This window comes from Denticeps clupeoides, chromosome 10, assembly GCF_900700375.1.
Source record: "Denticeps clupeoides chromosome 10, fDenClu1.1, whole genome shotgun sequence".
Lineage (NCBI taxonomy): Eukaryota > Metazoa > Chordata > Actinopteri > Clupeiformes > Denticipitidae > Denticeps > Denticeps clupeoides.
This window is the reverse complement of record NC_041716.1, coordinates 11,188,244-11,202,732: the sequence shown is the minus strand read 5'-3', so window position 1 is coordinate 11,202,732 and position 14,489 is coordinate 11,188,244. Positions and strand designations below refer to the sequence as shown.

The window sequence follows — 14,489 nt, the reverse complement described above, 5'->3', positions numbered from 1 at the left end:
CGCTTAAACTGTTTATAAATCTTCTCATGTTTTGTTGATGTACTTTGTACATCTTTTAGTTTTTTGTAAGTTTAAAAAAATTTTACTGTGGACAATTGAACCGCAATTGTTCTTTAAGGGTGACTAAATGCAAATTCCAGCAGAGCACTCTAATACTCAGTAACACCGGCCCTAATCTGCAAATCCCTTTAATAAAGCCACCATCAGAAAAGTGCTGAGGCCTTCCACAGCCTACCTATAGTTAAAGGCCGTTCAGAGATTTCTTACTTACTCTCCTTTCTTCAGTGTTTGAAATACAAGAGAAACGCACAATGTTAAATGTAAAAAAACAATCACAATTTAGATTATGGTTGGCATATGTTTTTAAGTACATTATTAACATTCAATCATTTTGTTTAGTGGCCTTTTGTAAATGTAAGGAACTGGGCTTCTTTGTGGAAATAATTCAATTAAATTTGTTAATTAATTAAACATGTAAATTTCACAAAAGAATCAGTAGTATATATATATATATATATATATATATACACACACACACACATACACACATAAAACTGTTGATCCTTTTGTGAAATTTAAAAGTTTCTATAATTACCAAATATATATACATATATATATATATAAACATACATACACACACACACACACACACATACATATATACACATACATATATATGCAAATTCATACATATTAGTACTTTGTCCTCAAAAAATCTTGATATTTTTTGTATGCAGTAAAAAACATTGTCATTTGTAACTCATTAATTAATTAGACCTTAGACCCAAGACCTTAATCAATAATTAAATAATTAGACCTTAGACCTTAGTTATGAATAATTGAATCCATAGTCAATAATATTGAATGAATACTAATATAATCTAACAATATATAAGACAATATGAAAACATAATATGAAACACATTTGAATGGGTTCCTTATGTTCTTTTTATATGAAGCACAGAGTTTCTGAAAAAAGGATATACAGATGAACATGACTAGAAAGTGAGATAACAAGGGAATAAGACATAGTGTGAATGTCATGAGCTGTTTCTGGTAAGAAGGAACTGCATTGTGACTGTAAATGTGGTTTAAAACATTCTTTTCCATTTTTGAACCTGCGCCCTCAAGCGGAAAATAGAAAAAGATGGATTTCACTGATAGAATGCTTGAAGTGATGCATTCAGCATAAATTCAGTCAAATCACCTCCCCTAGTAATTAATTCATTCGCAACTTACAAAGTAGTCTGTGTATCACGTGTAAACAATTAAGAGAACAGGATATACACATATTTAGCAGTAATTTGAGTGCTGAGTGCATGTATGCTTCAGGGAACTAACCACTGTACTTCAAATATACTCAGACGGGAGGTCAAGACTGGCAGCTGGATGACCTGTATCACCTGCATTTCAAATGTGGGACTATTCATTTTTAACGATAATTGGAGCAGCAGGGATTAAGACCATAATCGCACCTCATCTGAGACAGTCTAACAGGTATGGGCAGGTGCAACCTTAATAACTTGATGAGTGGCCAGTTATGCTTGCTATCTGCATTGCTGCCCGGGATTATAATATTAGTATTGGCCTAGATCACTTGTGTGCTGACAGACTGGAAAAGGCTGGTAATCCCAGGTGTGTCTTTATAAAGCGTTGCAGAGACACCCCCAGTCCATTTGTAGCAAGGTCCGGCTTCATCCACCTCTGTCCCCCGCAACAACCCAGGAAGCACTGCTGAAGGGGCTGAGCGCCAACACCAGACCGCAGCCATGAATGGAACAGAGGGCCCGTTCTTCTATATCCCCATGTCCAATGCCACGGGTATTGTGAGGAGCCCGTACGAGTATCCGCAGTACTACCTGGTGCCGCCTTGGGGATATGCCTGCCTGGCTGCCTACATGTTCTTCCTCATCATCGTTGGGTTCCCCATCAACTTCCTCACACTGTATGTCACCATCGAGCACAAGAAGCTACGCTCACCACTCAACTACATCCTGCTCAACTTGGCTGTGGCTGATCTCTTCATGGTCTTTGGAGGATTCACCACCACGATGTACACCTCGCTACACGGCTACTTCGTCTTCGGTCGCCTTGGCTGCAATGTTGAGGGCTTCTTTGCTACCCTGGGAGGTGAGATCTCGCTCTGGTCCCTGGTCGTGCTGGCCATTGAGAGGTGGTTGGTCGTCTGCAAGCCCATGAGCAACTTCCGATTCGGGGAGAACCATGCCATTATGGGTGTTGCCTTCACCTGGGTGATGGCTTGCAGCTGTGCCGTGCCTCCCCTGGTCGGCTGGTCACGTTACATCCCAGAGGGCATGCAGGCATCATGCGGAGTTGACTACTACACACGCGCTGAAGGCTTCAACAATGAGTCCTTTGTCATCTACATGTTCATCGTTCATGCCATCACTCCCTTCACCATCATCACCTTCTGCTACGGCCGCCTTGTGTGCACCGTGAAGGAAGCCGCCGCCCAGCAGCAGGAATCCGAGACCACCCAGAGGGCTGAGCGTGAGGTGACACGCATGGTGGTCCTCATGGTCATTGGCTACCTTGTCTGCTGGTTGCCCTATGCCAGCACAGCTTGGTGGATCTTCACCCACCAGGGCTCTGAGTTTGGCCCCGTCCTGATGACCATGCCGGCGTTCTTCGCCAAAAGCTCGGCCATCTACAACCCCCTCATCTATGTCTGCTTGAACAAGCAGTTCCGTCACTGCATGATCACCACCCTGTGCTGTGGAAAGAACCCCTTCGAGGAAGAGGAGGGAGCCTCCACTACTGCATCCAAGACCGAGGCCTCATCTGTGTCCTCCAGCTCTGTCTCCCCAGCGTAATCACAGTCTTCAAGCTACCCGGTCTGAGCTCCACGAGCCACCGTGCCCCCCGAGACGAAGAAGAACACTCCAGTCCAGAGAAACGAGAGGCCGCTACCATTCACCGAAATAACAACCCTGTTGTCGTTTTTTTTTTCTTTCTTTTTTCTTTTTGTATTTTTACAAAAACCAGTTGGTTCAACCCTAAAGACAGTTCTGACAGAAAGCAGCTCAAGTTGTTTCTGTATGTACAGCGAGTCCAACGTCAAGCTACATAAGATGTTTTTTTTCTCTCTCAAAGGCAGCAAAAGGAAAATATCTTACTGCTGTTACAGTTGGACTCTGTAAGTTACTGGCTTTATTGTGATTGTAGAGGCATGTAATCCATGGCAACGTAAAATAAAACGCACTTTGCAAATGAATTGCTCAGTTCATGTGTTAATTAGTCTGGAGTGTTATGACCAATATGTTACAATAGTATTTTGAATTCAAATAAAGCTGAATTGCTTACAAAGATTGCTGATGGTGTCTATATCTTCGTAGAGATATTGGTATCAGCATTCACTAAAATTTAGATTACCTACAAAATTCATATCTGTCCATTGTTGTGACTTTGGTAAGATAAACAAATCGGCATCAGTATGTGAACTAAATTCTTCAGTGTACTTGAATTAAGGTCAAGGATTGGAGAAATATTTAACCTAGCACATTAACTTATGTAGTTATCAGGGCTTTACTGGGATGTCACCTTGCATTAATAGATTGAAGGGATTTATGGATTATGACACATATATAACTCTGAGCCAGTTTATGATGATTAACAAATGACACTTCTTTCTGAACATTCCTGGCCGACAAGGTCACTGACATAAGAAGATTATTTTATTATAATAAATATTGTGGCTCACCAGGTTATCAGCATGAACACACAGAGTGACCCCTTGACAGTAATAATGTCAGGTGTAGTTTGGGAGTTTACAACTGCAGTCATACATTTACATACATGCCCTACTGACACTAAGAGTAAGAAGTTTGGAGACAACTACTCAAAGCTGGGACGTGATGAGAAAAGGTTAAACAATGTTTTGAAAGCAGCACATTTCTGCAAATTTCACGCTCAAGGCACAACTACCTTGCTTTCCAAGTCAGGAAAAAGTTCCAAAAAGTTATGGAAAATAAAGAAGGTATGAAGCTAAAGAGAGGCAACTGAAAAATCTGATTCCTGGAACACACTTTCTTACCTGTGAGAGAATCTTCTAAACAGACCCTTTCATCATTTCCATGGCTTCAATAGACTAGTTGTGTCCAAATGCTCCACATGTGTTCATTCATAGTTTTGATGCCTTCAGTGAGAATCTACCAACGTAAATGGTCATGAAAATAAAGAAAACACATTGAATGAGAAGGTGTGTCCAAACTTTTGGCCTGTACTATACATATATATTTTTATGTCATTTATTCAGAGTCACAGGTACAGTTTCCCTGGAGACACTCAGGGTCTTTCTCAGGGACGTAAATGTGGTTTGAACTTTTGTGGCCTTCTGTTTCAGAGACGAGTGTCTAACCCACCACCATTAATGTCTATCATGACAATATCAGGCTATGATTTCTATACAGCAATGGGACCTTGGGAAGGTCAGACACTTAATGGTGTCTATTGTCAATGGTGTCTATTCAACTTTCTAGTTTAGAGCAGGATTCTGTTATAATTTTTGTTGCATTTTTCTGTCCACGTGATTAGCTTTGATTTGCTGTTGGTTGCATGCATCATAAGTCAATCAAGTGGTCAAACAATTCCTGTTTATGTTCGGATCATGAAACTACCAGCAAGAGCCATAAATGTTTACATTTATGTTTCTAATTTTCTTTAAAAAAAAAGCATAATTGTTTAAACTATCCTGGTGAATTTGTTAATTTCTCCCACATATAAAGAAATGTTGTTGAAATCAGTTCCTCACTGACAGGGCATCTGTGGTAAGTATGAGTAAAAGTGGTTCAGAGGGCTCTGATCCACACTGTGGGAACTTCACTCGCATGGTGAAGCCTGCCTTCCAGAATCTGTCCAGCGTTATTTTAGCCCGGTGATAACTTATTCATGATGGAATCAGGTGGGACCTTGTTAGGCTTCTCACCATGGCGCTCCACCTGGAGATGAAAGGTAGTGAGGTGAGGTGAAAGGTGTGCATTTTTTTGAATGAACAAGCCAGTCACATGATAGTTGATTCGACACATACAGTTGGAGCCCAACTGACCTTAATGTGTCTCCATAGCAACCAAAACTAATGTAGAATGTGCTGTGAATTCATTATTTTATGATCAATAATAAAACATTAAATGCCTTTCATTTATCATCAAACCACATCCGCAGCAATAACTGCATTTATATTTATAGCTATTTCATTGGACTACTTTTGCTAGGTACTCACCACTACATTACCGATATGTTAAAATACTACTGTTTATATTTGTTGAGGCAGCACAATTGTTTGTTGAGACTAGGTGTCAAGGAATCCATTCATCATTTAAGCATGTAATATATCATGTAATCTGATAAATACTTTGTCAGTGTGCAATTTGGTGAATCTTGTGTTGAACCAACTGGTCAAACTGACAAGTAAACTACTTCAGAAAACTAGGAAATGGAGACTAAATATTTTTTGAATATTGAGTTTGGATTTGTCTTCACCGATACACTACGCACAGACAGGCTTTTTTGGCAGATGCTTTGATCCAATTCATTACAATCTGGCCTTTTCAAAGATGCTCACATTTACATTTATAGCACTATATGGCATTATTATAGCTGATGCCCTTATCCAGGAAGACTTACGATCAGTAGATACAGGGACAGTCCCCCCCCTGAAGCAACTTAGGGTTAAGTGTCTTGCTCAGGGACACAATGGTAGTAAGTGGAGTATGATCCTGTGAGTTTTGTGGTCTTCTGGATCATCGGCGAGTGATCCACCCATTCATTCAGTATTTCATGTAGCACACTGTGACAGCAGGATTTCCTCACATACATTCCTTTTCCTTCTTCTGCCTTCACGAAAAAGACTCAGATGTCATTCCAGCTCCTGTCAGATTCCACTCCAGTGCATGGAATACGTCCTTGTACTGTTTCCATGACAACCGCTCATCAAGGTCAGCACGCTCTGCCCATCCTTGTCAAAGCGATGTTTGGCTATGATGTCTCCTTCACACATGAAAAGACTTTATTGACCCTATGAATAAAAGCAGTGTTGATAGCATCTTTCCAGCTTTTTGGACATGACTTGGACATGATTTGTGCCCTTATTTCTTTGGCAGGTTTTGCAAATCATACATCAGACACATTTCAAAACTTGCATACTGCGTCCTAACAACTTGTTTAGTTGGCTATTTAGCATCATTGTATTTTCTTTCTTTCTTTTTTGTACCAATTTCAGCTGTTTTTGATGTAAATTGGATTTTTGATTCCATTATGACCAGTAATTTATTATGGAATTTTAAAAACATTGTTTTAGTTTACACAGAAACAAATCCATTAAAATAATAAATAAACGATCACTTTGTACAAGAAAAACCAACCAGGAAATTACAGAACAGGAATATAAGATGCTTTTCTTGAATGTTGCTTAAACCAGCCCCTTCCTGTCACAAGCGCCCTGACTGGGAGGCACTGAGGCAGGAGAAAACCGCGGCAACATCTTCTGATCTGACGTTGCTTATTTTTAGCATTACACTGCCACTCTTGAGTCGCCGAAGATCTGTTCAGTCAACAGGCAGGTACATTGCACAGAATATCGAGAAGATGCTGAGGCATGGAGACCAAAGTGGTACAGTTGATCCTCCAAAACTGCTCATGGTACAAAGTTTTGGTGTTTGTAATACTAATACTAGCACAAATGGCTTCTATATCAAAATTACAGAAGGAAGTTCAATTGAGCTGCTATTCAGACAACTGGCTAATGATGTGCAATAGCTGGAAAAAATCACAGAAACACACACCACTCCCATATGAAGCGCTGGTGAATTTGTATGGAAAACTTTATTTGATAATAAAAATAGCATTCACAGACTTCTTTTTGATAGCTACATATACATTGTGATCCATTTGAAGGAGAAAAAAAGCTTTACTGGGTAAGTCCACATCTACTTGTACTTCAGACTAATGTTATGTATAGCCTCATGGTTTTACATAAAGCTATGAACAATGTAGTGTGTATACATATGCATAGTGTTTTATAAAAAGAAGAAAAAAAACTGGCCCATATACATATACTGTTGTTATTATTATTATTATTTTTTAATCGACACAGAAAAGCGTTAAGTCTGGATACATTGGGGATGACTCATAGAGAACACAGACTGCATAACAAGTGCTTTTACAAAGGCAGGCTAACAATCGAGAGAGAGAGAGAGAGAGAGAGAGAGAGAGAGAGAGAGGGAGAGAGAGATATCCAAACCCACATACATACAGTAGCTTCTCGTCCACTAACACAGTCCCTTCTGGTCCCGGACATCGTCCTCGCCATTGCCGTCGAGCACTTGGTCCAGAGCGTTTCATGTTTTGTTACCCCCCCCCCACCCTCCCCTCTCCTCCCCCCAAATCAGAGATATTAACACAAATCACGTCCCCTCGCCAAAAAGGGTTTCCCGTAAATTCTCTTCTGTACATGAAAAAAGGCAACAGTTTGATGTCTTCGTCCACAGGTTTCTATAGTTACATACAGTAGTAAAATTCTGTACAGGTGATGGTATGCTGATACACCATTAGTTACAGTACCATGGCAACAACTGTGACAGTGGCGCACGCGCTGCGTTGGTCAAAAAGTTCTTAAAATCTTCCTATTGTGTTCCAAACGGAGTGAGCACGCATGCACACACAAAACACACACACACACACAAAACACACACACTCCACAGAGAAAACTCTCACGCACACGCACATCAGCCGGTGTGGTGGTACAGCTAGGCTCAGTTGGGCAGATCGACTTTGTAGCAGAATGCTCCAGTGGTGTCTGACAAGTCTTTGATCTTACTATTAGCACAGGGTGCCGTCACCGTGAAACAGAGGAAGGACGCAGTGGAGAGAGGATGCTGTCGGCCAGAGAAATACACACACACACAATTTAATTTCCCACATTCACACAAGGATTCCAGTGCATTTTAATGAGCCGCACATCTACCTGACATTAAACCCAACCCTAGCTTTCAGGATGAACATGGGGTTGTGCTAATTTTATAGGCAAGGACCTTCATGTCCTTGCAGAAAACCCAACAGGGAAATTATAAACGTGGCTCCGGGCTGCTTTGTGGTGGTGCAGGTATGGACACATTAAGCATGAGCTCATAAACGGCTTGTAGACGGAGCAGTCATCAAGAAGGGGCCATTTTTGTTATTGATAATGCTGTAGGAACAATTGACATTACTCCTAAATAAACCTCAAAGTATGAGAAAGATATTTTTCACATTGAGTTAAAAAAACAAACAAAAAAAAAACCAGGACCTATCGCCACTATACCTGTAGCACGTCCATGGCTTGTCAAGACATTTTGTTCCTCACAGCCTGCTTCAGTGCAGCATACGTTCATGTGCCAATTTCCCTTTTTTTTTCAAAAATAAATATTTTAACAATACCTGTTTGTTTTTTTTAAATATATTAATTCGTTCATTAACATAGCATGTTTATTTTTTGTTTTCAAATACAGGTGATTACAGGTACACACACACACACACACACACTGCTTAATTTCATTCAGAGAATGTACAGACCCCTGGAGGGAGGGAGGTTTGTGCTATTGTCTGACTGGTAAGCCAGAGACAACCAGTCTGGAATCAACGCGCCAGCTTACACAGTACTGCTGGTGCAGACATGACAAAGTCAAATTACCAATTTAAATAAAAGAACATACAAATAGTCTGATCTCGGTAGTTTTAAAAGGTCAGGACTACTTTCACTAGATCAGAGCCATTCTCCCCACTCCCTTCTTATCATACTCTATCTGATATAAAACATATGTATATATAAAACAATGAAGGATTGTACTTTTTTTCTGTTTATGGGTTGCTACGCGGTTATTCAAATGAAGAAGTCAATTAAGCACCCAACCAATCAGGCAAACCTTCAATTAACCAAACCCAGTCACCGTGTCACTTTATTAACCAACCAATCATTACCATCTTGGCGACCACTGTAATTCATTTCAGTCAGTGAAGCGACTGATCCTGCAGGGCCGTGGTGGGGCTCAGATGCTGAGGTCGGGGTGGTTCTCTTTGTAGAACCTCCTCTTGGGTTCAGGGAACTGGCTGGGACCTCGCATGGCCATGTGGCCATTGGAGCCGGTGGACTTGAGCGTGTTGGTGCTGTAGTAATCCTTTAATTTGGGCATGGCCATCTCCTCCCGGTAGCTGCTGCAGCAGCTGCTGTCCGAGGTGGAATCGCAGCGGTAGCGCCTCTCGGGCGTGCCGTTCACAAAGCAGCGCTCCCCCCTGTCGCCGCGGCCGCCCGGCGACGCGTCCCACAGGAGGTTCCCGTTCTTCAGGCCGCGCTCGGGCGTGCGTGCCTGGGGCAGGCTGTGCTGGAAGGCCTGGCCGTTGTTGGCTCTCTCCGGGGTGGAGAACTCCGCCAGGAGTGGCTCGTTGCGGCAGCCTCTGCTGGGCGTTTGGTGTTCCCGGGAAGGCCGGGTGTAGGACAGCCGGTCTGGGGTAGCCGCCTGCCTCAGCAGGCTGTTACTAGACTGGCGGGAGGGCGCCCGCTCCGGGGTGTGGTCACGGTGTGACCGTTCTACGCGCCGGTCCATAGATTTGGCGCGGCGGCGGTCAGGTGACGAGTTCTTTGGCCTGGTAGGCGATCGGTCCAGGGATCCCCGGCGGACGTGAGACCCACCCCGAGCCTTCCGTTCAGGAGAACGAGCACCGAGCCTCCCGACCGTGCCAGCCGCGGCGTGGTGGTCCCGCTCGGCAGACTTCCGCCCGAAGCCCCCCTCCTTACGCAGTGTCTTGAACAACTTGGCGATGCCGCTCTCCGACTCGGACTTCTTAACCTTGCGGTGGTTGTTTTTCTTGGCATCGTCAGGCGAGGGTGGGCGCTGGCTGCCGTGGTTGTTCCATGTGTGGTGGTGGTGGTGATGGCCTGGTGGTGGTTGAGCGTAATCCCTCTCTCTCCCCCTCTCCCTCTCTCTCCCTCTCCGCTGGTCCTCGTGTTGTGGTGGTGCGTGGTAGTCTGGTGAGTAGCTGGACTCGGGTGGAATGTGGAATCGGCTGTTCGGTGGCAAAGTTCTCACTTCCGAAATATTTTTCCCGGGTGAGGGAGGGTACCCGTCATTGGGCCCGTCTGAAAGAGGAGGGGGGAAAAATGTCAACCACAGAGTTTCACAGTGATTTCATCAGAGATGTACACTCCAAAATGACAATTTTCTTTTTTTTTTCTGGACAGGTCCCACATATATCTATACGATTTCTCCGACTCTCCTTCAGCGGCACTTCATTTTCAGAACTGAGCTTAATGATATGCTTTTTATTTTTAAAGCCACTTCCGAAAATAAGCCCGTCAGGTAATTAGGAGAGTTTGAATCTTCACAATAAACTCTGGCAGCCCTGCTAGTTTCTTTTGCCTTAGAGTGTACATCTGTGTGCTACAAGCCACAGGACAGCAGCATCATATTCAGCATACAGCGATGCTCTAGTCAAGCATACTTGTTCATTGTTTTTTTTAATAACCATAACCATCATGCACCATGCACAGGCACATCATGTACACATATAAACAACAATATAAAATAAAACACAGGGGTGGGACATAAAGCTGTTGACAGTGTTTCATTATTCTTCCTCTGGTGCTAAATTATTCGTACTCTGGTATCCAGTATGTAACCGTGTACCAAGTCAGTTGCTGAATGTGTGTGAGAAATTCTGTTTTTATAAAATTATTTCCTGGAAAGAGTTTATTCATATGTGAAATGAACTTGCACTCCAACATGTACAAATCTTTTGATTACCGCACAATATATTAAATGTTTGTACTTTTTCCTTCTCCTTCAGTTAGACAGACTGTCTCTACTCTATGGCACTATAGTGATGTTAAATCTACTTAAAACATATTTTGTACATGCACTGTATTAAGGACAGGAAAACAGAGCACGGTGGAGCACCTTTCACACGCACAAGCACAGCAAATAGATCAATTACCACAACTGGGAATGCAATGATCACAACACCACAACAACATGAAAAAAAAAACCACAACGGCACAGATTTTCAGGCATTTCCACTGACAACGCTGTGACCAGGAGGTCAACTGTTGGTGGTGAAATGCCTGCAGCAGGGGTGACAGTCCATTCTGCAGAGGTTTAAAAGGTCAGGGTGCAGTGCATTCTGGGTTAATGGGTTAATTCCGTGACATGGCTAGAGTGAGCTACATAAATCCACACAGCGGTGGCGTATTACATGTGTAGAGCCACAGCTGAATGGCACTATGATGGCTACACCACCGACTAGGAACACACTCAGTGGGTCCTTTATGTAGCTGAAATGGTCGTCTTGAACCATGAAGCAAAGATGGAGGAACTGCAGAGGTGAGTGAGGTAAGGTGAGGGGCAGGATGGGAGGTAACAGCTCTGGCAGGCTGGTAGACATGGAGGACACAGAGACAGACTGTGGGCTACAAACCGTGGTCTGATTTTGGCCCATTAGGTAGAAGCAGGGCTCGCCCAGCTTATCATTCCTCATACATGCAGTGAGATGAGGGGCCATCATCGCTACACGCACATACGAGGAAGAGCCCAGAGAGAGAAGAAAATAGAGAGAGAGAGAAAAAAGAGAAATATTTAGCTCTTCAGGGTGGATAGAAAACAGAGAACAACACTTTGGTGCTAGTCTTCTCCACATAGATGTCTTTGTCAACTGTAGTCCCTGTAGACTGCATGTTTGCCTGGATTCATTAGAAGAACACAGTAAAACACAACACAGTCGAACCGTTCAGCAGTCTTTGTGGTGCAGTCGGGTGATTGAAGCTCAGAGGAAGTGGAAACGGAGGAAACACAACTAGGCTATCAAGATTTCTGCAATGTAAGCAGTTTGATATAGACAGGGAAAGGAACAAGAAACGTAGTGAAGCATTATAAGGGCCTAGACATGAGGCTCTGTTCGTGTTTTGCCGCTTGCCATACTGCCCTTTAAAGATCAAATGTCCCTACAAAGTTAGAAAAATACTAGAGCCAAGAAAGTGTACATATTTGACAGGGGGTTATGGGTGATTCGCATCTGTCCACTCACCGTATTCAGGCACGGAGCCATCACCCCTCTTCAGCACCAGCCTGGCCCGCCGGCCGCCATTTTTGATGAGCTCGATGGCGCGAGAGTGCTTCATGTTCTTGGTGCTCTCACCATTGATCTCCAAGATCTCATCACCAACCTGCGAAACAAGACGAGCGCACAGATGAGGCGCTGACCCATAGGTGCTGTCGATTTAGTTCGGGTGATCAGGGCCCTTTTATAAGTGAATCCGTGTCACCTGTTTTTCCCGCCATTGCACTGTTGTTTATTTTTGTTATAAAAAAAACGTCACTAAATGTATGATGCTGAGCGCCTGAACAGCCCCTGATGTGGCATTACAGGCTCTAGGTCCTTACCCTCATCTTGCCATTTCTGACAGCAGCACCCTCCTCCGCCAGCCTCAGGACGTACAGGTCCATGTTGTACTCCCTACCTCCCCTCAGACTGAAGCCAAAGCCTTTACTGTCTCTCTCCAGATCCACTGAGTAAAATTCAGCATCCTGCAACACACATAAAAACAACAGGAAAATACTTTCAACACAGCACAATACACAATAATGTCCTCAGAAAATATAATATATCCTGAAGGACAAATAGGTAAAATATTCAGCCAGACATTGAAAGTACCAGATATTTACAGGCAACAGATGCATGAGGTTTTGCAAGGTTATGATCTCATTAAATTCTCCTCGCTGAAGTGGACCTACAATCAACCCCCACATCTTTTCTCAGATTATGTAGAATTTTAATGTGATTTTTTGGAAAACACAGAAGACTCCACAGCGACACAAGAAGGACAAACAAACCCCAGAGCATCAGTGGACCTCATCTCACCCACATATGGTAGACACCCAAAAGCTAAATTCCCAAAGAAGTCCCTCTAAAACTCATCAGCATCTGCCTTCATGTACCTCATATGCAGGAGATAGAGGAGATGTGTACCTGTGTGGTCTGAGTTTGGCTGTTAGGTTGGGAGATCTGTTTAGGTTTAGCATTGTTCCTGCAAAACAACACATGGTCAGAATACTCACAAGTGACTTACAGATTTGTTTAGTGTTAAGTTTGAACATGACAGAGGTAAACGTTTCAGGTTGAGAAAGTAAAAATCATCCAGTATTTCTACAATAGGACTCCACTGTTTGGTTGGAACAAAAAAAATGGGGTCTTTTATATTCTGGAACGGGAAGGTCTACCTCTGGTGCATGATGTGCATGAATGTGACTCACCTGGTGTCAGAGTTACTCTGGGGTGTGTGCGTAGTGGTGATTGTGGCTATCTTCTCTGCATTGGTTAGAAGAGAAGCATTGGATGACTCTGTTCAGAGGAACATATCAAGAACATTATGGGAAAAAGGTTGTACATAAGTTTTATTATTATTATTACTATTATTACTATTATTATTGGGTGTCATCCACATCCTGTACTCTTTATTGCATTCATACTGGAATAGAATAGTCAAGATAAAATAGGGATCAATTTTTAGATTTTTTACATGCCATAAACTAAATACTAAATGTGTTTTTTTGTCATTGTAATACACAGCATAGCACAGCACATGGTGCACACAACGAAATGTGTTTACCCCATCACCCTTAGTGAGCAGTGGGTAGCCATGAAAGGTTGACATGGGGAGCAGTGTGTGAGGATGGTCCCTTGCTCAAAGGCACCTCAGTGGCATCATGGCGATTCAAGACTTGAACCCGCAAACCTTTGTTTATGAACCCTTCCATCTTAAAGTGCCTATCGGTTTCCATTGCAGGGATAACAGGAATCTAATACTGCGAACTAAGGAGAAATATCCAGCCAGTATAACTATAACTATGTACTAGTAGGTTATTTCCTTTCTTTCTAACTTTCTTTCCATCTTTAATGTTTAAAACTGTTACGGAAGAACTTCTGCTACATCAGACCCTCTAATACCTAAGATCATCACCATGCTACTGAACCGCACTCTTCTCAACAATCATATAATCAAAGAGATGCCACTTAGCTCAGTCAACTGAAATAGTTGATGTGCCAGTGGCCGGAGCAAGACCGGCCTCATTACCACTCTTCAACTGCCCACGGTTACGGCTCAACAGACCTCTGGCTTATCCCCCTTCTCTTCGCATAACAAACATACCCGACCCTAGAAAATATTCCCTGTGTGTTTCTATGTTCTCAATGCCCATATACACACACACACATATATATATATAAACCCATATTATTATTACCTATGTATGTGTGTGTGTGTATATATTGAGTTTAATTAAAAGTCAGACTGAGCTCTGCCTTAAGACGCTGCTCTCTCTCTCTCTCTCTCTCTCTCTCTCTCTCTCTCTCTCTCTCTCTCTTTCTAAATAAAATTAAATAAATAAATAAATAAATGGTGTATGTATGTGTCCACAGGTGTAAATCTCTGTGTGAATTTTACCCTA

The 14,489-nt window shown here is 42.7% G+C and overlaps 2 protein-coding genes across 13 annotated transcripts in view; one reads left to right on the top strand and one right to left on the bottom strand.

Moving 5' to 3' along the window:
- The first annotated feature begins 1,656 nt into the window (after positions 1-1,656).
- On the top strand, positions 1,657-3,235 carry LOC114798119 (rhodopsin). The gene has a single exon (XM_028993539.1). It carries the CDS (start codon positions 1,770-1,772, stop codon positions 2,832-2,834), a length of 1,065 nt encoding a protein of 354 aa, XP_028849372.1. The 5' UTR covers positions 1,657-1,769; the 3' UTR covers positions 2,835-3,235.
- Positions 3,236-8,467: 5,232 nt separating this feature from the next.
- LOC114797687 (membrane-associated guanylate kinase, WW and PDZ domain-containing protein 1-like) overlaps positions 8,468-14,489 on the bottom strand; it is an 83,241-nt gene continuing 77,219 nt past the window's right edge. For 9 of the 12 annotated variants that reach the window (XM_028992658.1, XM_028992661.1, XM_028992662.1 and 6 more), the window contains 5 exons: positions 13,296-13,383; positions 13,012-13,069; positions 12,426-12,569; positions 12,070-12,208; positions 8,468-10,129 (listed from right to left, as the gene is read on the bottom strand). In XM_028992658.1, the coding sequence (XP_028848491.1) occupies positions 9,042-10,129; positions 12,070-12,208; positions 12,426-12,569; positions 13,012-13,069; positions 13,296-13,383 (1,517 nt within the window). In that variant the 3' untranslated portion in view covers positions 8,468-9,041. Of the gene's footprint in view, positions 10,130-11,463; positions 11,553-12,069; positions 12,209-12,425; positions 12,570-13,011; positions 13,070-13,295; positions 13,384-14,489 lie in introns of all 12 variants that reach the window. The other 3 variants (XM_028992668.1, XM_028992670.1, XM_028992669.1) reach the window with 1 other exon arrangement.

Bases quoted from the DNA above. Each gene is read 5' to 3' on its own strand.
- LOC114798119 (XM_028993539.1), top strand. From the start codon at position 1,770: ATGAATGGAACAGAGGGCCCGTTCTTCTATATCCCCATGTCCAATGCC.